Source organism: Cyclopterus lumpus, chromosome 19 (assembly GCF_009769545.1).
Source record: "Cyclopterus lumpus isolate fCycLum1 chromosome 19, fCycLum1.pri, whole genome shotgun sequence".
Lineage (NCBI taxonomy): Eukaryota > Metazoa > Chordata > Actinopteri > Perciformes > Cyclopteridae > Cyclopterus > Cyclopterus lumpus.
The window spans coordinates 10,453,606-10,477,861 of record NC_046984.1 but is presented as its reverse complement, the minus strand read 5'-3'; the positions used below and the strand labels follow the sequence as shown (position 1 = coordinate 10,477,861).

At 41.0% G+C, this 24,256-nt stretch overlaps 1 protein-coding gene across 1 annotated transcript in view; it reads left to right on the top strand.

Moving 5' to 3' along the window:
• nrg3b (neuregulin 3b) overlaps positions 1–22,933 on the top strand; it is a 165,937-nt gene extending 143,004 nt beyond the window's left edge. The window contains exons 4-9 of the mRNA XM_034559401.1: positions 3,516–3,542; positions 7,133–7,235; positions 9,857–9,983; positions 14,350–14,459; positions 18,831–19,013; positions 22,186–22,933. Of these exons, the coding sequence (XP_034415292.1) occupies positions 3,516–3,542; positions 7,133–7,235; positions 9,857–9,983; positions 14,350–14,459; positions 18,831–19,013; positions 22,186–22,933 (1,298 nt within the window). The remainder of the gene's footprint in view (positions 1–3,515; positions 3,543–7,132; positions 7,236–9,856; positions 9,984–14,349; positions 14,460–18,830; positions 19,014–22,185) is intronic.
• Positions 22,934–24,256: the final 1,323 nt, after the last annotated feature.

Below are 24,256 nucleotides of genomic sequence, written 5' to 3'. Positions count from 1 at the left end.
AGTGCAGTGCCCACTCAAAAGTTGCCTTCCTGTTCGGCGCTCGATGTACTGCTGCTTGCAGCTTTCTCAAGAGCCGCTCATCCAAACAACGTGTACAGTCGACGCTGTGCTTCCTCGGGGCATGAGCATATACCTGCCAAGTCGCATCCCCTCGAAATGTGAGAGTATACGTGCTATTTGGGTGCAAAAGCTTCCTTTCTTTTTTCTTTTCTTGAAAGTACTGGAGAAAAACATACTTAAGAGATCAGGAGTCATTTTGTATCATGAACTCACCCTCAACATCTTCTATCAGGAAAAAAAAAAAAAAAGGATGATATCACAAAACTGGATACAAATTGCATTGTACTGCGACTGCACGCATGCACCTGTTCCCCACAAATGAACTGTGTTTCGGCCACAATCCTTCAGCCACCATAAGAGATAAGTGTACCCTGTAAGATGTGAGAGAGGAATGAAGCCTATTTCGATCTCTGTTGATACAAAGTAATCTAAAATTTACCCAGATTACATGGGGTTTTGAGGATTATCCTGCATTCTAAAGCCGAATCACATAATAACATGCAGGCATACATGCACACACTATCAGCAACTGCAAGTGGGACGAGCTCCAGTGAAATTCAATTCATTCAAGTATGTGTGCCAGTGTGTGTGCAAGCAGGTTTGTGTTTCAAGCCTTGTTTTACAAGTTTAATATTACATATTCAACCTTACACACAAATTACACACTGGGGAGAGAAAAGTTCCATCTGCCACGCACACTTTTCTCTTTTTAACCTTTTTTCTTAAATCAATCTCTGCTCCTCACAGTCACAAATCATCATCGCCTCTCGCACTTTGTCTTGGTATCGACTGGCCACAAGGCAGCCACTCAACAGAGCAGTCCGCACACTGCCACTCCGTCATACACACATTCTTACAAAGGTATAGCGAGACTGTCGCGCACATCTCAAAAGCCCAGCGACAAAAGGACAAAGAGGCTCCCTGTCAGGTACTCCAGCTACACTGCTGTGAACTTGGGCCTAGTAAATGAGATGGGGAGAAGGTGCATATTGGTTTACAATGGGGAAGTGGCGGGGCCTTTAATTGGAAACATGGAGGTGTAGGAAGGCTGTATAGTCTGTGGCCTGTACCTGGAGGATAATTACAGGCATGCAACTAATGTGGCTGTAGTTGGGCTGGTTGCACCTTTGAGACTACGTATGTGTTGTTTGGTGGAAGATGGAAGAGGAGAAGGGAGGAGGTGAGCTTGGTTTTACCCAGCTGACTTACAAAGAGGAAGAAGGCAAGCCTCAAATTTGAACTATTTATCTCTGGTAGATATTAGGTCTGGGGTGAGTAGCTGGAAAGGATATTGAGTTCAATAACACACACACACACATTGGCTCCCCAGTTCCCTGCTCACCCAAACGAAGTAGGGGATTAAGGATTTGATTCACTTCTGCCATTGTCTCACCCACCCGCCAGATTTCTGCCTCTTAATCGGGCCAAGAGCCTCTGACATGATGCACAGGTATTCTTCATGCTTGCTCGAGGCTCCCACAAGACGGCGTAAGTGATTCCCAGGGGTGCTTTGAGTTGCCAGCACAATGGATTGGGAGCCTGCATGTATTATGATTGGTGAATGTCTCCAGACGAGGCAATGCCAGGACGAGGGATGTGTATCAGTGTTGTAATGACATCATCTGCACAGGCTGTGACAGTCAGGGCGATTTAGAGTGGGGAAAGTGTTGGCTGTTGCCATGGGCAATCACAGAGAAAAGCTTGAATGGATAATACGGATCAGGCTACATCAGTGAGATACTGCATTCACTTCTTTGGCCTTGCCGAATGTTTGTTCGACAGTGACAGTAGGCGCCTAGCAACAACTGTGTCGTCCTCATCTCAATCATGCAGGTATATCTCAAAACTCCTAACAGCAAAAGGCATAATGTCCGCGGGATAGAAGTTATTCTTTTGATCAATAATTTGTGAGTTGTTATTGGACTGACTATGAATCAGTAAGAGAGTATAATAATCCTTGAGGCTCTGAAAAGGATGGACCAACATTGTGTTCAGTAAAAACATAATGCTGACTTACATTTCATTAACATATAAATATAACTTAATTTGTTAATTAATGATTAATTCGGGGATTTCAGACCTGCCTTTGTTTCTATTTTCTCTCTGTTATCGCAGGAATTGTGGAAATCCCCTTTCCTTATTAAGAGTCTGTTAGGAACTCATAGAGTACATCGTGGCTTTCTATTAAATACAAAGGATCAGCATGCACTCTATAACTTTCCCTGAATCGTCAAAGTTTTCTAACTGTATTTCAAATCATCCATCATATGATTCACAATAAAAATACCTATTTCCTCAAATCACACCCCTTAATAGAGCAAGATAACTTTCTTGCAATTATTATAAATACATTCATCCAAATGATCAGTGGTGCTTTTTATGTGAAACTCACTCCAGTTCTCTGGGGTGTTTTTATGTTTCCTTATACTTACAAAGCCACAGTGCTGACATATTTTCCCGATGTACAATCAAAATGCATCCGAGAACAGATGGTTTTTTCTCTCTGTTAGCCTTTTCTTTTCCTTTTTTGTAAGTGTGCCCACTACTTAATCTGTCAGGAGCCTGGCAAGCCGCATTATATTTAAAACTCAGACCACCTCTGTCAGAAAAGCAATTACTAGTGAGGGTTTCATTTTAATTTAAATGAGATTACATTACAGTGACATGAAAAAGGGTCTCTGTCAGGATGGAAAGAACACGAGTGCTCCTTTTTATCTACCACTGGGATTGGGGAGAAAAGACTTAAAACTGCATGAAGAAAGTGTGTGTGTGTGTGTGTGTGTGTGTGTGTGTGTGTGTGTGTGTGTGTGTGTGTGTGTGTGTGTGTGTGTGTGTGTGTGTGTGTGTGTGTGTGTGTGTGTGTGTGTGAGACAAAACATACAGACTAGAGCAACATACTGTATGCCTACAGTTGCGCAGGCATGTAAACATGTGTGTTAGTCATAAAGTGACCAGCTATTGAATATTGAAAAGCTGTGCTTGGAGACAGAGGAGAACAATTAGCAATTAGTGCAATGCCTCAGGCTCAAATCAATATATATATAGGCCCTGTGCAAAGCAATGTCAGTGACATAAAGCTATATGATATGTCATGTTCAACTTTTTGTTTTCATGATCCTTCCTCTAATCTTCTCAGCCCCCATATCGTTGTTGTTTTCTTTCTTCATTCAAAGCCACTGTAGGCTGTATGAATTCAGAGTGTATCTCACAAAAAGCATAGCGAGCATCTGGGGCTGCCTGGCTCATTACCTGGTGCACGAGGGAGGGCCATGTCAGAGGAAGCCGCCAAACCAACGTTATGGTCTAGTTGCAGCATGTGTCTCTCCCTCAGGTGAATTCTGAGTAAGATAGAGGCACATCATGTGTTTTATTCTCACCCCCTCTCGCTCTCTCTCTCTCCCCTGTTTACCCGTCCCCTCCTTTCTCCTCATGCTATCTGGCCTTGAATGGAACAGCGGATGAACTTGGGATTGAGTTCATGGGTAAGACAACTTTCCATTGACTGTTTGGAGTGTTCGTTAATGTGTCTTACGTCTGTGAAATACCACATAAGAAACACCAAATCCAGCACAACAGGGCCACTCACCTTGGAAAATTAATGCGGGCCAGTCGCCATGGAAACACCGTTGTGGTGAATTAGGTGTATGCTGTCTGCATGAAGAACAGTGCTGTCATAGACGATGGAGCAATGAAGACACAATGCAGCAGTTCACGTATGAATGTTGTCCACTTGCCGGCGACATGTATGGAAATTCAGCTTCTGAATCTGTTGCATTATATGTATATATATATATATATATATATATATATATATATATATATATATATATATATATATTGGGAGAAAACAATGTTTTGAGTTATCAGACAGTCTATACAAATGCAATGGACGGTAATGGAAATACAATTTAAACCTCTTTTGGTACCTTTCAACCTTTCAGGGAGTTACAAGATTTAAAAAAAAAATACATATTATACAGCTCCTCTTTCGTTAGAGATCACACTGTTCTTTGTCCAGAGGGAATATGCAATCTTAACCACCCGCACTCAGACTCGACACTACCACACTCGTAGTATTTTTCATTTTCTCTTTGCCGTCTTTTCCTCGCTCTCCGGCTCCCTTTTGTGCATACATGAAAATCAACATTGCATGCTGTGAATTTTTCCATTAGCAGGGCTTCATACACTGCCGTCACATCACACACTTGCCACAGGAAATAGCAGGCGCTCTGAAGGCAGAAGCCCTGCCCTGCACACAATTCCCCAGTTCAGTGATTTTAATCTGGGGACTAAATTAGTCCAGAATGCTCCTGCAGGTGGGCAGATGCATTAGAGAAAATGATAACAGGATTGATCGATTGATAGCTGGACAGATGACAGACGGAAGAGCAGGTGGTTTTTTTTCCGGCTCTGAAAAGCAATGTGCATGCTCACTTGCGTATTCATTGTATTCCATTGTGACTTCCTCTTCTGCTTTAGAAATGAAGCCGTTATATAAGTTCAATATGTGACACCTAAGAGCTCTGGTTGAAGTGGGATTGAGCGCTCTAAATAATGGTGTCTTTTTGTAATTTCTTTTGGCCCAGCTGCTGAAGCTCTGTATGTCTCCCTAGTTTGCCCTGATGTATTTCATTTCGTCATGGATACTTTGACATCCTCTTCATAATAGCATGTTTTTCTGAGCATAGTAGTTAGTTCCGTCTCCCAACATGCTCTTGCATCTAATTTCATGAATGCCTCGTAGGCATCGGGCATGAAAGCCCTGTAATGGTTTTATATACAGACTGCATGTTGGTTTTCCCACGCAGCCATTCAGCAGAGCTTTGAAAACAGCTGTTTTTATGTTGAGATTTTAGAAAGGCCTATGCCATCTCCAAAAATGTCAAAAGCTCGTCTCAGGTGGTGCCGCACATGAGCGCTGATGATGTTGCAGCAAGAACGGAGAGTTCCCATATGTTTCAAAGATGGAACCGTCGAGAGGTCATTTCACTGATGGTTAAAGACTGCAGGAGTTACAGGGATATAGATAAGTCACAGATTCCTTACAAATGGAGGGCATTGTTCATTTGTAAAGTGCAGCATGAAGACATTCCCTGCTGTGTCTCAGATAAATGGCAGGGTAGTTCAATAATCTGAGTCACTATTTTGAAGAATGAAATTACACAAAAGAACCTGACAGATATATCCCAGGGCTGATATTATCGGCCATGTTATCTTATTATAGTTATAAATATCACCATATGTTGGCAGATATACATAGCAATTTCAGTTCAATAAATTGCAGGGGAAAATGCATTTTTAGGTGTACTATATGCCTTAATTTCTCATAATTTAAATTAGTATATATTTGCATATGTTCAGCATTTATACTAAGAAAAACATTTTGATTGCTGATTTAATTTACAAGATTTACTGTAAGTTAAGAAAATATTTTGCCCCAAACATCTTTACCACAACTCTTTTAGAACTGTATCCGATGGAAAATACACAAATCTGAATGCATATATTTAAGATATTATCCCATTTTCATTATCTCATATATAAATATTATGTCAATATGTAAAATATATTACCTCTCAGATAATGCACAACGTAAACTAACTAAACTAGTTAGTCACACTCCAAGTTGCTCTTTTCAAGGTGCCAGTCAAACCAACTCAACTTTGAAATGTAGAACTTTAAGCCAATTATTTGCCAAAGGAATGCACCATAAGTATGACCAAAATGATCCACAAAGCTGTCTGTCAGCGTTCCAATGTTAAATAAGCAATAGTGTGTCACAGCTGACCACCCTTGCAGCATTTCTTTAGATTGGCTCAATTTTAATTCCAACCCATCCTGCCTCTTTTTCGCAGGAGCTGAGTGGGCACTATAGACTGTGTATCTCCACATATTGTAACTCCGGGACGTGTTCAAATGTTATCTTCATCTTTTGCCAGAAGCATTCTAATATTAAAAAGGTTTCGCTCCAGTTTGAACTCCGTTACACTATACCACCCTTTAAATGTGTTGATGCAGCACTGATGTCATGCGGAGGAAGAAAATAGAGGGGAAAATGGGGAAAACAGTGTGCTTGGTTGCACTCCAGTGTGAGTTTTGTACGCAAGAGGACATCCAACTGTGCCTTTAAAACAAGAGTCGGAGGTAGTTGATAAACCAGGGTAGACAAGAACGGATGAAGAAGACCTCCCAGGACAGTTCTCTGACAGCCACAGACGAGCCCTCAAAGGTCACAAACAGGTTGCGGGGATGTTTTCTGCACTTCACCCTGCTGTCGTCAAGGCAGTGAGATCAAACGCAGGGGGATTTATTGTTTGTGATTGATTGAGTAATGTCACAGGAGGTCGTGTTCAAAGTTGTGAAAGACAGTGGGACAGAGAAGTCTCCAACTCTCCACAGTGGATTAGTCACATACTTAGTACTTGCAGGTTTTAGATTGTGCTCATTTTGACCAAGAGGCAATTCGTTTATGAGAAGCCGGTGCAGGTCCCACCCACACCCTCTGCACTATGCACGATGGTAATGCAGCTCCACAATCCAGCTGCTCAGTCAGACGGATATCTGCGAGGATCAACTGCTGCTTGTCCCAGTTGCTTGTGACCTTAAGCCTCTTTCTGTTGATGTGCAGGGGTCTGACAAGAAACTCCCAGAGCATTCATTTGCTGCTAATTCCCTGAATGCGGACACACACACACACACACACACACACAGTAAACGCACACACGTGCGCTTGGCGTGGCCACTGCTGTGCAGACAGTCCATCGTGTTGCCTGCTGGGTTTTTCTGAACGAAATGATTATCACACTTCACTTAGCACATGTCACCGAGCCCTGCCTGTGTCTGCCGTGTCCCAATCCCATGCTCAAACACTGACATTTACTGACAGCAGCATTGGTCGCTTTATGCTAATACAGATTGTGGGTGGATGTCTGTGTGCGGTCGTGTGTGTACGTCCATCCGCTGTTTGTGTGAGCTCAGTATGTCAATTCAAGACACATTTCTTTCTCCCTGCTCATATTATTTGTGTCACAATAGAAATCCAATGGCCTGAACTGTATCCTCTCCTCCACAGAGAGTGGTGACACTTACCAGAGGCAGGTGCTGTCCATCTTCAGCATCGCCTCGGGGATCTGTCTTCTTGGAGTGGCGTGTATGGCTCTCTACCGCCGCAACAAGTGAGTGATGCAAGCCAGCACCACATTAGTATAGTATGCCCCCGGCTGTGCAGAAAGAGCACTTTACTATCATGGCGTGGAGCCCAATGAAATTCTAAGTGTGAGTTAGCTAGAGGATGTTTTATCAGGGCTTCAGATCTAAATTGTGGAGGATGCATTTGGGACGGATACTAGTATATTTGTAAAGGGGTTTTAGCAAGCAGGTGTGTCACAAAATGCTTCACACATAGAAGACACACACAGATAAGGCAAAGGGGTAGATGATACAAAACAAATTAGACCCTGAGCACGTGTGCATGTGTTCACGACTGGATAAGAGAGGTAGCAGGCCACACGAAAACTCCCCTCCCCCCCCCCCCCCCAAAAAAAAGGAAATTACTCATTTCAGGGAAGGAAAAAGGAAAAAGCAATGTCGACAATTTAAAGTAATGGCAGAGTTAAGAGGGAGTTAATGTAGGTTGGCTTGATTGAATTGGTCTTGATAAACAAAAATGGCTTTTATTTTCAGTCCTCCAGCACTATAACTAGTGCAGCGCCCATCAGTCAGTGTGACCGGAGAGTCCTGGCTCAACGGTAAAATAAATGAACAGGAAATGATCCAAACCCAGACCTTTATAAGTTGAATTCCTTTTCCCAAAATGTTGTTTGACAGTATAGCTTCTCCTGCAATAAACGTAAGTGTATTTTGCTCCTCAGTAAAGACCTGAAATGTAATTTGTATCAGTACTTACTTCATGTTAGTGCTCTATACTCTATACAAAGTAGTTGGAGATTAAATGGTTACATATACATCTTTAAATACCTAAACAAATGAAAAAGACTTGTTAATTATGTGTGGTCATAACATGCTGTAATAAGGCAGATACTGAAGGGCTACATATCACTGTGATGCGGATGCTTTCAATATAGCCACCATCAGTCACTGATTATCATGGACTGGACTATAAAATTAACTTCAGTAAGTAATAATTCTACACAATGTTGTATAGCATTTAGTAGGCTTATATAATAAGTGAGCATACCTGAATAAAAACGTACACAGCCAATGGACATTAACTGTAGCTGGTAACTAAACCAACAGTTCGTCACAGTTCAGTTTGTTGTCCTTTTCAACCATTTTACTCATTTGCTTCTTTTAACTTCTTCCCATGTGTTACAACCTGTCTCGTTAAAGGAACGAGAGCCAACATAAAGATGTGTTTGATAAAAATAATGTACATAATGTACATTATTTTATATATATCAAATAGAGGACTAAAATAAGAGCTATGCAACTAACTAACTTAGTCTAAAGAAACCAAAAATGTTAAATAAAAACCTCACTATTATTGTATTGTTTAGAAGTAAAACGAAACACAGTTCAATACAGCACACGTCCACCTTGTGTATCTAATTTAAAGAATATCTGAATGTGTGCAATTAGTGACAACATTAAGCCTGGCCGTGTCCCCTGGTAGCTACAAAGTGCCTCAATAACTAATCACAGAGTACATTTCACAATTAACAATAGCTCTGAAACAATGACAAAAAGAAGCACTTGAGCTTGAAGATATATCTTAATGTAACTAAATGCATCCTCGGTACATTAACTGTTAACTCTGTTATTTAGCCAAGCGGGCCGACAGAACCTCAGAGGTATTTAACTTGAAGCCTCAGCTCCAGAGAGAGTTTACCAACCTCGTATTTAAGAATGAACATTTAATGATGAATTAACATTTAAATAACGTAGGCATCAATTCATTTATAATCTAATCAAAGTTTAATACAAAATGAAGGAACACTGTCATACTTTATATTTAGCCCTGCTAAAAGACGCATGTTGTTTTGTTCATAAGAGCCTTTTTATTAAGATTGAAGATTGAAGATGAAGCTAAAAAGTATGCTATAGTCACCAGATGCACATTGATAAATTAACCATTAATGTGACATGCTCACTGTGCAACTTTGGATTAAACATGAATGCACATTATCTATCCATTAAAACATCCAACCAGAAATGTTTCTTGTAGTTTCCCTTTGAAAAGTTTGAAACTCTGTGAAGGTATTTTTTGAAAATCGTGGTCTTTCTTTATTTCTTTTGTTAGAAAATTATCACAAAACATGTAATGGACATTTCACGGTACATTTCCTTAATTCAATTAGCTGTTGTGCAAGACATCTATCCTCCTGATGATATTTTTACAACCAGTTTGACCACCATCAAACACAAATGAATATATGTATCTGGCGGTTTTTATACATGTGCAGTTGTCAAGAATGAAAGGGTATTATGTCAATAAATATGATCAACTACCTCGCTGTTACATGGGTGTATACAGTATAGAGCTGGCCAAGTGGGTCATAGAAATCAATGACTGGGCCAAAAAATGCTTTCAGAGCATGTTATCATTAGAAAGAATGCATGAGGCAAATTGCTAATAGGGCCAGAGACTTTATAATGGAGCACACCACCACAATCTTTTTTTTCCTCTGTCTTTTTTCTTTTCTTTTTCGTAACCTTAAATCTTAAGTCTTAATTGTAAAAACATAAAAAAACGTCTTGTGTTCCGGATTATTTCTACCTATTTTAGTCGTGATATTGCAATCTCTCTCGTTCTCCTCACACCTGCATTCTTGCACAGAAGACACCGGGAAAAACTCCAGGCTCATTTCTCTGAGAGCCGCAGCCTGAGGGACTGCAGTGTGAACGCCTCTGGCCTCATGTCCAAATCTACTCCCAGGCTCCAATACAGCCTTCAACTCCAAAAGGTAAGTCTTTATCCATCCATCCATCCATCCATTTTCAATACCGCTTATCCTCATTAGGGTCGCGGGGGCGCTGGAGCCTATCCCAGCTGACATAGGGCGAAGGCAGGGGACACCCTGGACAGGCCGCCAGCCCATCGAGGGCAAGTCTTTATCCAGTATTGATTTATTTCTAGTGATTTCTTTATCATCATTATGATCATTTTCCTCTTAATATGTATAGTACTAACCTGTAAAAACAGGGTTTAGAGTGTTTGACAGGATGATGTACGATGTGAGTCTTAATACATCTCTCTCCTGCAGGAAGCCTTTTGTTCACACTCGACGTGGCTGAGAGACAGTGGGAATTTAGAGGTTCAAATAAATGCATCATGTGTTAAACAGGAGAAATCTGCTTGTCATGTTCACAATGACAGTTTCCTGTGACAAACTGCAGATTAGAAATTCTGATCCATGATGTGTAGCGGGTCCTGAATTCACAATGCAAGCACAGCATCAAAACTGCATAGTAGACAAATAATGTTAAATGGCACTTTACAAGTGATATTTTACTCCTGAGAATGGCCCAAAACTTTATTTGTTGGTGCATTCACTTCCTGTATGCAAATGAAAATTCCTTTCGACTGACATTTTTAACCTCGCCTCAGGAAATGAAAAGAAAGTTGTGTGATTAAAGTACGGATTAATGAAGAAACCAAGAAACAACAAGGAGAAAAGTCTAATTTCTCACAATAAAAAATACCACAAACAAACCTTAAGTGAAAATAAATGTCATGGTGTCAACATAAAAGTAATGTAGCTTGAAATTAATTCAAAGCCACCGCAGCCTGCAGTGGCTGGAAACTGACCCAGACATTCATAGCAGAGCACGTGGAAGATGTAGATGACACTGATCCGGCTGATGTGTCCACAGAATCCCAAAGTAATTGCAGCCTAACCCACACTTATGAACTTCTACAAGGAGTGCAATTGCTATAACGCATTAGCACTTTTCTGAATGCGCCCTCTTTGTTTGGTGTTATAATAAATGCCACATAGTGTGTGCACATTTTATCTTCTCATTAAGATGCTGTGTTTTTGTTTTTGTTGCTGTTGCTGTTATTGTTGTTTGGTGTTCAGCTTTCTTTCACTGTTTGAGGAAGCTACACGCATTACTGATTTTCTATCATATGAAGGAAGCTTGAGGTGGGGCGTTAAAGATCACTGGCTATAAACACTCAGGAGGGGGCATGAGCTGAACAGACCAGGAAAAGATTAACAAGCAAAACCTATTTTTTTCACAGATTTGACACAGCAACCCCAGTCCACTGCTTCTCTCCACCCACTTCCTCTGCTTGCAAGCATCTAGGGGGAGGACATGTGCTGTGGGTGGTGCAGTCCTACAGGTTCTCTAGGTTTTATTTAAAGGATGAGTTAGACTGACAAAATGAAGAAAGGAAAAAAAAAAACTCAGAGCAGAGTGTTCTTAAAGAGGCTCAAAATGTTGGCTGCATAAGAATTCGGCATCGGTGGTATTCTTCTGTGTGCGTTTGAGGCGGTAAGGTGGAGGATGAGCGCAGTGAGCTGTGAAAGCAGGCTGGCTCTGTCGAGGCAGGTGCAGAGGGGACGGTGAAACTGAAGTCCACTTTGGTCAGTGTCTGCCGTTTTCTCGCTATGATAAACTGAGGCGCCACTCGAGTATCTTTAACCTCCCCAAAAACACGTCAACTCCCTGAACTCAGGTGTTGTAGACCGAGACGCTTTCTCTCAAGGTTTGCTGAGTAGCAATACAAAGACATATACAATAAATGCTGACATCATTGTTACACAATGCTTTCTGCAGCACCCTTGGCACCTTTTTAAAATAGACACCTGGGCAACTACCCTGCCTCTCTACTGTGTGTACTTCACAGCCCTGAACTATTATTGCCCACGTCTTTGCGCACCTGCCCTGGCACATGCAACATTTGTCCATATTTATGTTTGTCTCTTCCATCTGTCATTGCAAATACCTATATATATATTTGCACATCTGGAAAATGTCCTGTGCATATGTTCCCTCCATCTGTGACTATTAATCTGAATAGCCATGTGGATTTCACACACTCCTGCACTTAACTATAAATACCTGGAACATTATATATGAGTCATATGGGACAGTAGGACTTGTTTCAAAGCACTTTTAAGGGAAAGGAAACCAAAAGAAGAATGTAAATGTAATTAAACAAAGTAAAACTTCTCCCATGCCTTAAATCAACACCTCTGTGGCAATGAGAGTGTGTCTCAAATAAAAAGAGATGGGTTACGCACCTATGGGACACAGTGCACTGAAACAGACATGCACCAACATGAAGGAATAGGGGCACACAGGCTGGGAAGACAAGACTAGAAATACCAAATTCCCTTCAGCCTGAATCTGGAGGTAACTAACTAGTTGTACTATAAGAAGAGACTGGGTAACCCTCAGGAATGAGGCATGGCGGTATAAATACTTTATGGCTGTAGAGAATAGTAAGGGCCACAGAACAGAGCCTTGTGTAAGGAAATGCTACAGAAATGTATATTAATAAAAGCTCTGGTGTGCCACAGGGTTGTGTTCTGTTACACCAAAGTCAATTGTACAATACTCTAAACTAATGTGGTCTCACAGGGACTGTGTCCTCTTCGAACAGACAACTGACAACATTTTAATAAACATTAGACAGGTCGAGAAATTGACATCCTGTTCTCCTTTAAAAGTATTTTAAAATGAAGAGAAATATGTCCAACAAGCTGAGGTTCGTGTGCATGAAACTGTCTCTTGAAGATGAGGGGTTTTATCATACTGTAGCTTCAGAAAAAAAAAAGGCCCAGTCCCATCAGAGAATTAATCAGGGTGCCAGTATTAACAGGAAATGTGGAAGGAATATTAGCAACTTGTTGAGTTAGTGTTGTGACAGAAGCTTCTGCAGGTAGCTCCATGATTAATAAAAGGACAGGCCAGTGCAGCTTGAACATTAATAATGCTGTCAGGAGTTACAAACTCAATGCTAATGTGCGTGTCAGCGCATAATTCTAAAACAAGTGATTAACATTTTGGTCTTGTAGAGCCAAAATTGTGTTTGCTATCAATGGTAGTCACGTTGACACGTTGCTCTGTTTGAGCAGTAAACTACATCTGGTTCGTTCTGCTGCTGGCTGAAGGAACGTCCTTCATGAAGAATGGTCAAATATCCCATTATGCAGAGTTCAAGATGCGTGATTTGATGGTAATCCAAGGAGGATTAATGCTGCTCTAAATGCATAGGTTTGCCTTTGTCCTTGTTATGTAGTTGATAGTCAACATATTGACAGATTTTTCTGTGTTTTCCCTTTGTTTCCCCTTGAAATGAATCCACATTGTGTTGTGTTTATCCAAGGCTTTCACAAGTGGCATAAAACTAGGCAAAAGTGAGATAGGAGGGAACAAGCAAAATGGGTTACGGCATGCAGGTCTGCCATTGTCTGCCACAAACTATTTATTCTATCCCCTGACATCGATATCATCCTCTGGGAAAGTTTGCCACAGTAATTGTTCCAGAAAGTGAGGCGTTGCTGCAGGGTATATGAGAGGTTGGCCAAAAATGAACCTATTTTCTTCCACAACTGGTGAACAGCAGTAACAGCTCCCTCTGGGAGTCAGGGGTGTAAGGGAGAAAAAGAAGATTATCAGACGTGAGCACCCTGAACTGGCTCCAAGTCACATGCAATTGCTTTAATGATGCAAAATCAGACAGAGCGAAAGGCCAGCGCAAGAAGTAACTGGAATAACAGAATTATCTCATGACTTAGTGTCTCACAGGGGGTTCTTGGGGCATCCATGGTCGCTGTGCCAGAGCTCTGTCTGGGGCCTGTTGTAAGATAATTGTGTTCATGTTGATAAGAATAAAGGGAAAGAATTGGGTGGGGGGAATTCTTTAGGAAACTATTATTATAATCTTGTGTGGGATTAATTCTTTAGTGCAGCGGGAGTGTTACAAGGGCCATGGTGGAGTTTATTCACAAAGCGTCCCCTCCTAATCTGCAGTTTAAAGTGTAAAGTGTAATTAAGGACACTCTGCCACACTAAGGGGGATGCATCAGGGAGAGAACATCCTCAACCTGACTGGGGACTTAAACCTGAGAGGGGACATGCTGCTAAACCACATGCAGTATCCCCTGCATTATGTATGATGCCCTAATCTTATTTCCTGACCATATTGTTTTAGATTTTGAGTGTTAGAACAAATGAATCCAAGCTAAGCCATAATAAAGGAGCTTCCTGTTTGTGTCTTTCTCACAGCCGTAGTATAATAATGAAGATACATCCTGAAGCCACAATTACCATGTTTTACGGCTCACTGTACCCACTGTTCTTCTTCCTTTTTTGCAGAGCTGCCGTTCTCACGGATCATCTGTTAAGGGCAGCAGCGTGGCACCAGGCACATCAACAGTAGCCCCACCTATTCTCAGCAGAGCGCAGTCTAAAGGGAAACGCTTCAGGTGACAATGTGAAATCCTCTTATATCCTGTCTCATATCGTTCACTATATCCAGATATGAGAGGCAGCCAAGGGAGAAATGTAATCATCCTGCAATACGGTAGAAAATATAGACCTCCAAACAATAAACAGATCATTTGTAAAAATTGTTCGAAAGATTTATGGTGATTATAATTTGGGGCCACTATGTTAATATACATCTTGGATGCACTGTCAACACCATAAGCTTTGCCTGTGTGCATATCCGTAGTTAGAATTTGACGTTTTATAGGATTATTGGTTTGGCTAGGTTGATTAAATTAATTACCGTCTCTCGAAAAAGCTAGAAATTAAGATGTCTATATTTACATGGCATGTCCAGTAAATGATTAAATGTGTGCTCAGGAACACTGATAGGGAAAAGGAGACATCCTCTGTTTAATGTGCAGAGTTAAACATTGGTTCAACCAAATTCCTTTCATGCCATCCTTTAAGTGACAGAAGATTCAACAAAATGAATAACACAGTGTAGAGTGTGCTGCGTTTACAGAAAAGCTTCATTTGCTTTGATGATATGGGTGCATGCTCACTATGACAGGTAATGACATTCAGCCACACATTTTGCAAAAAGTGGTTTCAGAAAAATGTTTTTCCCTTTGCACCTATTACACTCATTGTTGGTAAATCTCCAAGATAGATGTCTACCTTTCACTTGATCTGATGGTGTTCAGCAGCCTTGGAAGCCACTCTAGATGAGAGAGGAGGCTGTGCATAAGGCTTCACACATTTATTTGAAGTCACAATACGCTACCTGTGCGCATTAGACAAACTAACTGTGATGTAGGGAGGAGATCCAGTACAGTCAGGATGTACAGTGATTAAAGGAAGCCACGTTTGCAGAGATAATGAGGAACTGTGTGTGTGTGCATGGGCACAGGGAGTTTTTTTTAAATATGTCTGGTTGACTATGTTGTCAAATTCTCTGCGTTTTAATGGGCCGCTGCTGTGTCGCAGAGGAAAGGTTTTCCAAAAGGTTGTCATGTGTGGCTGCGGGGACGGTGCCAACTCGTCCTGGCTTTTTATTCTCCACAGTGCCATGCTGGTGCTTCACGGGGGGAAGCTGACAGTCAATCATGTGTTCAGCTTGTTCTCAAAAGACGCAGAGAAGAACTTGACTATGATGGATGATGTTGAGATGCTTTCAGCTAGTGACCTGAGAGGAGTGGACCACATTTGAAGCTATCAGGAGAATTGCTCCATAAAAGCACGTCAATATGTCCCTTCAATATTGCTTCAAAAGGTTAACTGAGTATCACAGGATTTAGCACTGGATGTTGTTCAGATTGATTCACATGCTTGAATGCAAAGTTTATCTGTTGAACTGGGATTTTTACGAAAACAATTTAAACATCACATGAATTACTGAATATATAGAGAAAAAGATTCAAAAACATATCATCTGCTCTTCAACCAAAAGGAACAGTGTGGTAGGCTGTACAATGGTATTTTGAGCTAAATGCTAACTTCATCATACAAACATGCTCCCAATGACATCCTAACATCCTGTTGTTTCGCAGATTTAATGTTTATCATGTTCACCATTGTGGTTTAGTTAGTAGCTCATGGGGGAGAGTGGTCGTCCTGTAACCACAAGGTATCCGGTTCAATCCCCGCTCTCCCCATAGTTGCATGTCGAAGTGTCCTTGAGCAAGATGCTGAACCCCCACTCCTCCTTAATAACTAAGGATGGGTCAAATGCAGAGAAGAATTTCCCCACGGGGATAAATATAAGTGTAAATGTTTCTCTTAACTTTAACTAAAATGCTTGACCTCGTGGTGGCACTACAGGAAAAGCCAGGGGGTCATTAAAATCCATAAAATAAATGTCTGTAAAAGATCATTTAGTCTGGACCAAAGACACACATGCCTCAAGCGATGTGGCTAGTGTTTATGAATCAGCACTTTCTCTCTCTCTGTTGCATAGTGCTAGTTGTACACATGTCAGTGGGAGGAAATGGACAAATCCATCATTTTGAACCAATCATTTCCAATTTGGATAAATTCTGAATAAACTGACCAGCACAGCTCCTTCTGTTCCGCTTGTTCTGAAAGCATATTTCCGAGGTTGCTTTGCCAGCAAAATCTGATGGAAATAACACCGTCCAAGTCAATGTATAATCATCACACTGCCAGTAGTCAATCATTGTTGTCATTTGTGCTATTGTTGGGATTTGATCAATCCCCAGATTCCTTTGTTGTGATTGGATTATAAGGGAAATTGTAGACTAATCAATATTCTCAAATTGAGTCAGTGAGCACATGCATATATTAGAAGTGCTGTGTCGTTGTGTCCTGCTGGTTCTGTGGGGAAGGGTGTTTATTCTTGTCACATGTCATCCTTCTCTGTCTCCCAGTGGTGTCTGCCTCTCTCTCTCTAGTATAAGATGCACAAACACAGAAGAACTTAATGAAGTACGTGCTGGATAACTCTAACAGCCAGTCTTACCCATTTAACATCAGGAGGTTGTACTTTCTTTTTTTAATTGTAGAGATAAGCAGCTGCCTTTCAGTTTTAGACCTTTAACATTCAATAATTACAACAGCCTGGTGATTTTGTTCACAAAATCATATTTGAATTGTTTTCCAGCTTTCAGTTAATCCTAATTAAAAAATCAGCATGCTAATAGCATACAAAACTGACATGATTCAGCTTTATTCATATAACTTTTTCCAACATCAGTTGATGCGAATGTTCATGCTGGCGAAGACCAGGGCCAACATTAGCCATGCTTATTGTTCCGATGCCTCGGACATTTGGGAATTATTATAGTTATAATATATGTTTGCACAGGGGTCCATTCAGCTATCAATTAATAAGCTGATTTGTACTGGACTATTTGGTTTACTGCCTAAATTAAAAGGAATGGGGGAGTTCAGTTGAAGGACAATCTGAAAAATCTTGGAGTTTGGACATCTTGATTAGCATTTAAACACAGTCCACCACTTCATACATAGTCTATTTTTGTAATTTGTCACTGTTACAATGCCAAATTATTCAAGAGCCAAAATCAAGTTTGGAGAATGGTTGTTGCTGATTGGTGTTCAGTGCTTCAATGCAAACTGGTTTTGCACCCAGCAGTAATAGTATTTTATAAATTGTTTTTGTGGTTCACTTAAACTGACACAATCAAGTGACCTTTTGTTCACAACGGAAAGAGTAGCAGATGATTGACAAGGCAGCTACAGTGCTGAAATGTATTCAAAGAAACTGAAAATCCACAATGCTGTGGGAGTCGTTTGTTCTTGCATGATATACATGCACATGGGATTGCAATATAACTTTGAACCACATTAGATGGCGTGTCTTTATTGCTGCAGACGTGCAGGGATCTGCTTTGAAGTTGACCACTTGCTGCCAACAGAACAATTTGGCAGAAAGCACAGTTTCTAAAGATCCTTGATGACAGCATGATAGAGATGTATTCTGGTCATTTTTATGTGGGTTTTAGGATATTCCCTTTTGTATGTACCAGCATAAACTAAGAAGAATATGCTCTTCAGCTTCAGCAAATATACAGACTAATCAAAGCAGTGTTGTGTTCCAGAAGTACTTGCCTTTAAAGCTTTGTGGCACTATGGGTGGCGAGATCATGATTAATTATCCTCTGACTTTTCCTCTTGAGCAGCAATGAGCTTGACATTTGTGGTTGTGAGTGAAACATCTCAAAAGTATTGGATGTATTGTCATAAAATATATTCAAGGTCTTTAGAGTATCATTTATAATGACTTTGCTAATGCTCTGACTTTTAATGTAGCACCATGAATAGCTAAACATCTATTACTACTTATACTTTGGTTTGTAACCAAATACCTACAAAACTAATGATACTCCCATCATCCTCTGCAGTAGTTTGTGTTTAGTGGTATTTAGCAAATATTAGCATGCTAACAGGCTAAACTGGTGAACCTAGCAAACATGACCTGCTGACCATCAGCCTGTTGTCTTTGTCACTTAAGTTAGCATTTAGCTAAAGTACAGCCTCACCGAGTTGTATATTTTCTCCTATTTGACTGTGCCATGACAAATGATTTATTCATTTAGTCATTTGTATTGCTTATCACTAAATTACTCTTTTCACAACACCAGTCTGATTCTCACACTTCAAAGGCAAGGTCATTAATGCACAGAGTCAACTGAATGTGAAATGTGATGCTTCTTTTCCATTCAAACATCAAACAGAAAAGTCAATCCCATCCAGTCCATCATAGCAATGAACCCAGGAGAAGAGATACATTTGATACAATAAAACAACTAGTCAATGCTGTTTGAATTCATGCACTTGTGTAAAGTAGTTTAATCTGTTTAATCTGTGATATTCCCTTCTGGTTACAGGAGTAATTCCCTTTCACTCTGTCCTGCCCAACAACGGAGGGAGACTAGTTACTTCAGGACCCCACCCATTTCCAGAGGGAAAAACAAAATATCGACAAATCTCATTGATGGATCCAGAGGGAACGGCCACGTATATAAACACTTGCAGGAGGATGAGCCAACAGACGTGGAGTCCATAAGAAGGTGAAACTTGGACTTTCTCGTTTGATAGTGTTGTTGCGTTTGTTTGATCCTCAAAGAGGAATTTATCTTTGCCTCTTTCCACGCTGATGTCAAATAGCCGGTTTAGGGACACTGACCCCAGAAAAACTGAGGTTAGGTTGGAGTGGCAGAAGGATCATTTTGGGAGAAAGGAGTGCTCGCAGTGCAAAACCATGAACTAGCTTCATGAAATCTGATCCAGGGAAATAAATGAGATCTGCAGTGCCCTCCTTCAACTGACACTGTCATAATTAATTCGGAGATCACACTTGATCCCAACTGCTCAACAGTATCATGGTGCTGGGGAAGTCCAGGAAATGAGTCTGTGCGTAATCCTCCCTACACTTGCCACTGGGTAGTTGCTGTGAATGAAGATGTGATTTAACTGCAGTGTTTTATCAGCGTTGAAAATACCACAACACCGCCAAAGCTGATTACCAGATGATGCACGAGTTCACATGAATTTCAAGATGTCCAGAATGGGTTGATATTGGGTACAGCTCGAGCATTATGCATAAGCTTTGTCGTTTACATATCAAATAAAAGAAATACCTGTAATGTACAAGCTAGATATAAAGTCATATTGGTTGACTGCAGCCTTATAGAACAAGACTACAAATTACAAAGAATTCATTTTAGGCATTGACACATCTTAAACTCTCCTCCTTATGTTCGTCCCGATGTCGAGTGAGGACAGCGAGTTGCCCTATTTCATGGCTATCATAAGTGAGGCACAGCCACTGGCGCTGTTTCAGGAGGCTTTAGAAGCAGGGGGGATTTTTGGCATAGCCACCTCTCGCCAGTTGGCTATCTAGGGGCTTAAAATAACATACACATTTTAAAAGTACAGTCTGATGATCATTGCTGGCACGGGTTCAAAAGAAAAGCTTGAAATGAAATCCTCTCTGACACATTTGTTATCAAAGAGGGATGTTCACCTCATGTCTTCAAGGAGGGAGGAGGTGATCCATGTTGAGACAAAGTCTTTCAGTTAACATCTCGTCCCATGTTTTATAATTCTGATTCTTTTTGCCTCAAAGATCTTCAGATCAGAAATTACATAGATTGTTATGCAACATGTAGCAAAGCTGGAAAATACATATATTACACTGTTGATTGAACTGCTTCTTTTTCTAAGTAGAGTCATGAATAATGTCAAACAGTTCTCTAAAACTAGTAACAATAAAACGTTGAAGTATTTTAGGATTTATTTAAAAATGCAGAAGAGAGTTAAGCCTAAGTAAAGCAGTCCTATTTAGCATACAACTCAGGAACAGTCTAATTTGCTGTCAGTGTGTGCAACTTGACGTTGAAGCAGTAGTGGCCCTCGTGAATTCCACACACTTAAAAGTGCCAAGCAATGTTTCTATTAGCATGCCAACCTGATGTAGCGCTACAGTGGCTTGTAAGATGCACTGCAAGCTGCCAAACTCTTTATGTGACCTATTTCCATAATTTACATTTTTAAACAAAGCTCCATGGAGCTCAGCAGTTCTTTCAAATGGTTGTGCGAGGAGATCCTCCAGGAGCGTAGCAGTTTCCCTCTTAACACACACACACACTCGGGTTCACATACAGAATGACAAATAAACAAACTACTAAAGAAACTAATGAGACCTCTTTTTTTTATTCACAAAAGGCAAAATCTGTAAGCTATAGGCAATGTAACCTAACAGCTTTTCAAGTGTTTAGGAGAAGAGCTGAGGGTTTCTCATCTTCTCTGGGATAAGATTGTGTGTGTACAGTTAAACAATTTAGATCTCATTATCCGTTGATAATTCCCATGCAGATCTATCAGTTGAGTATATTTCATTGGCCTTCAGGAGGTTGAAATTACGTATTTCTCGCGACTTAACAGCTAAACAACAAGCTACTGAGCTTACAGCCCCGTCCTCCTCCTCCTCCTCTTCCTCCCCCCCTCCAGCCCCCTCCTCTCCCTTGTTGCCATGGATACACTCTCTCATCTCTGGAAATGAGAAATGGGAGGTGGAAAGGAGAGTGAGAGAACGAGAGAGGGGTAGGTGAGGAAAGAAGGGAGATTGTGCAGAGATGATGAGTGCAGTGAAGGAAAGATGGAGGCACAGATTGCAGGAGAAAGTGTTTGAGGCGACAATAGCAAACAAACATGAGAACACTCCATGTTTTCCATTTTGTGACAACAAATCCCTGCAGAGTATTGTCAGTTTCATTATCCAGAGTCAAAACACATATTTACCCATCACAGATAAGGACAGAATTGTCTGGAAATTTGCTACGGGAGTTATTTTTAGATATGTTTTGATGTGCCGGATTTACCTCCAGCTTGCATTTGCCCTTCTAATACCAAGGGAGGAATAGGAAAGTAATTCAATTATTTAAACGTGGTTATGCTACAAACAGTCTCTGAAGGTTGACAATAACACTGGCTGTCTCCTAAGGCAGGGTGATTCTAAATGTGAATCGAGTCTTCAGTAACAATATTAACTCTTGTGTACATTCAACTCACATACAAACGTACCCACTTGACTTTGGATACGTTTCCCTGCTCCCCCGTCTTATTTTCATCCTGAACATGATACCTTTCAAGCTTGTCGGCACTGCTTCATGATAATTCACTCATACGCGGTGGAAAGATGCATCATCATGCAAACTTACATGCTGAGACTCTCACATCCACAAACACTCATACATTAGCCCCTATTGTCCCATTATAAATCCGTCAGACTAGGTGTGTTCTGTTAGATTATGGAGTCGAAATTAGAATACACATGTTCAAGGAGACACATTTCTCCACATCCTTCCACAGACCGGGGTCAGGCATCCAGCTGCTGTGTTTCTAAACCCTTAAATCTCTGATAAGGCAGTCAAGAGAAGGGATTTTTCAGTTCATGCAGCAACAATACGGACTGCTCATGTTGAGGATTATAATTAATTACACAAGATTACAAAAGAACAATACTTAAATAATATTTTTGTCAGTGTAAGATGGGTTTTTTTGTTCAGACAAATGGGGGAAATGAAATGGTAAAAAGCACAAAAGAATGGCCACTTTTATCTTCATATTCTATATTGAATTCCTTTTAGGAAATGAGTGCCGCGGACAAAAAGGTCACAATTTAAATGACTTGGTCTCTTTTTCTCACTCTGCCGTTTCTATTCTTTCTTCTGCCTCAAGGTGTGATTCTGCAAGCGGAAAGGTTGGCGCCCTTCTCAGCAGGACGTCACTCTCTCACTTCGCGGCCAGGAAGGGATGGGCCGAGGTCCCGTGTACCCGTCTGGATAAGGGAACAACCTGCCTTCCACCTTCCCTGCGCACCCAATCTGTGCCCATCATTCCTTCCCTCCAATCTTGTGACCTCGAGAATGTGGACACGAGTGAGCGGAACCAACGGGCGCTCCTCAAGTGGCACCCCGCGTTGGCTGGAAAGACAGCGATGCCCAGGAGCGGTTCTCCCTCTTCACCCCGCGAGAGTGTCGTGCTGGCGCCTGGTGTTACGCCCAGCAGTGTAAGCCCTCCTGCCACCGTCATCGTTACACTGGGGTCGGAGAAGAATCTCGGCTCCACACAAACACCCTGCTCCTTTGAAATTACAGTGGAACTCGCGCAGGAATTAAAACAGAAAAGCTTCTCCATCCCCATGAAAATGTCTGGTTCTCAAAGCGAAATCCACCGCGGTGGCACAAACACTCTGGAGGCTGGTACCGCGCAGGAGTCAGAGGGGAATTGTGTCCAGTATTCAGCCAGAGTTCTGCACACAGGCGGTGGGACCAGAGGTCCGAAGGCAGCAGGCCAAAGAGAAGCCCAGGGACAGTGCCAAGGTCAGACGTCCCTCTTGTGCGGAGGCGCAAACTTCTCCTTGGCCAACAAAGGGCCCAGCTGCAGAGGAACTGGAAACGCTTATGCCAGGCCGTCTGCAAGCTGATTGGATTAACTGTGTAAATCGTCAAAGACACCGTTTCCAATAACTGTATACCTTTTCTGGTGGCACAGGATGGTTAGCAGGTGGAACCATCTGTGAGGCCACACGGACCAACAACAGATGGCCATCGATTTTGATGGAACATGAACAGATTGAACTGCAGACAAAAAAAATACTGACATCTAATTATAAAGAAAAAGAGACAAACAAACACACATTGTGAATAAATGTGACTCAATAAGGAAAACAAAACCATGACTTGAGTGGGCGCTTGACTTAAACAGTGTGTTGAAAAAAATGCCACTATTTAAACGGAGCTTCTACTTAGAAACCAAAATAGTGTGTCATCTCTATGTTGTTTCTCTATTGTAAAGAAATGAAATTATATATGTCATATAATATATGTCATATAGACGTATATATATATTTGACATACAATTGTGACAAAATAAAGACTAAGATAACAGTGTTAATTAAGGGTTTCAATCTATTTTTATTACATGTGAAGAATGTCTGTGCTTGTGTCTTAGATATACTGAATAAACCATATAAATACCAAAGATGTTTAAATCCCGTCTGATATAAAATATATATATAGGTTAGGGTGGATTTAATATCAGGTTTCCCTTTATCCCCATGGCAACGGGCACCTATAGCATGTACTGAATTTAATCTTGCACCTTTTTTGCTGTCCCCCATACCTCAACCCTGAAAACATCCACACTAATTAAGTGTTTTTGTTGTCAGATATAGTTAGCTGTTCTTCAGGCATGTATGTGTGTGTGTTCCTGTATTACTCATGTTGTGAGGACATAATTGTGTTTACACAGTCACATGGTGGGGATCTGCCTATTTTGGGGGGCCAAAATGGAGACAATTGCACATCTCTATAATGAAAATCATTACATGTGTGTGGAGGATTAGGCGAAGTGCGGTTATGGTTAGGGTAAGTCTAAAGGAAAGGAATTTAAGTACATTTAATGTCCTCTAAAGTTATGGAAACGTGACTGTGTTTGGGGTCCACTGGAGTTAATGAGAATCAATAGTGTTAACGGAGTGAGAATCTTCTACTTTATTCTCAGGTTTAGAAATAAAAATCAACAAAGGTAAGAACTGAGCAGAGGATAATAGATAACGGTTTGGTGATGGAATACTCACTCTGTGTATGTGAAGAAAAGGTTGTTTCAGTCTACACTGTTTATTTCCCATGATGCACTTTATAATATACCCATAGGCTATAAATGCAAAAGAAGATCAACTTCACTGTTTTGAATTACAACAATGGCCATGAGGTTTGTGAATGGAAATGAAGCAAGCCGAGTACCA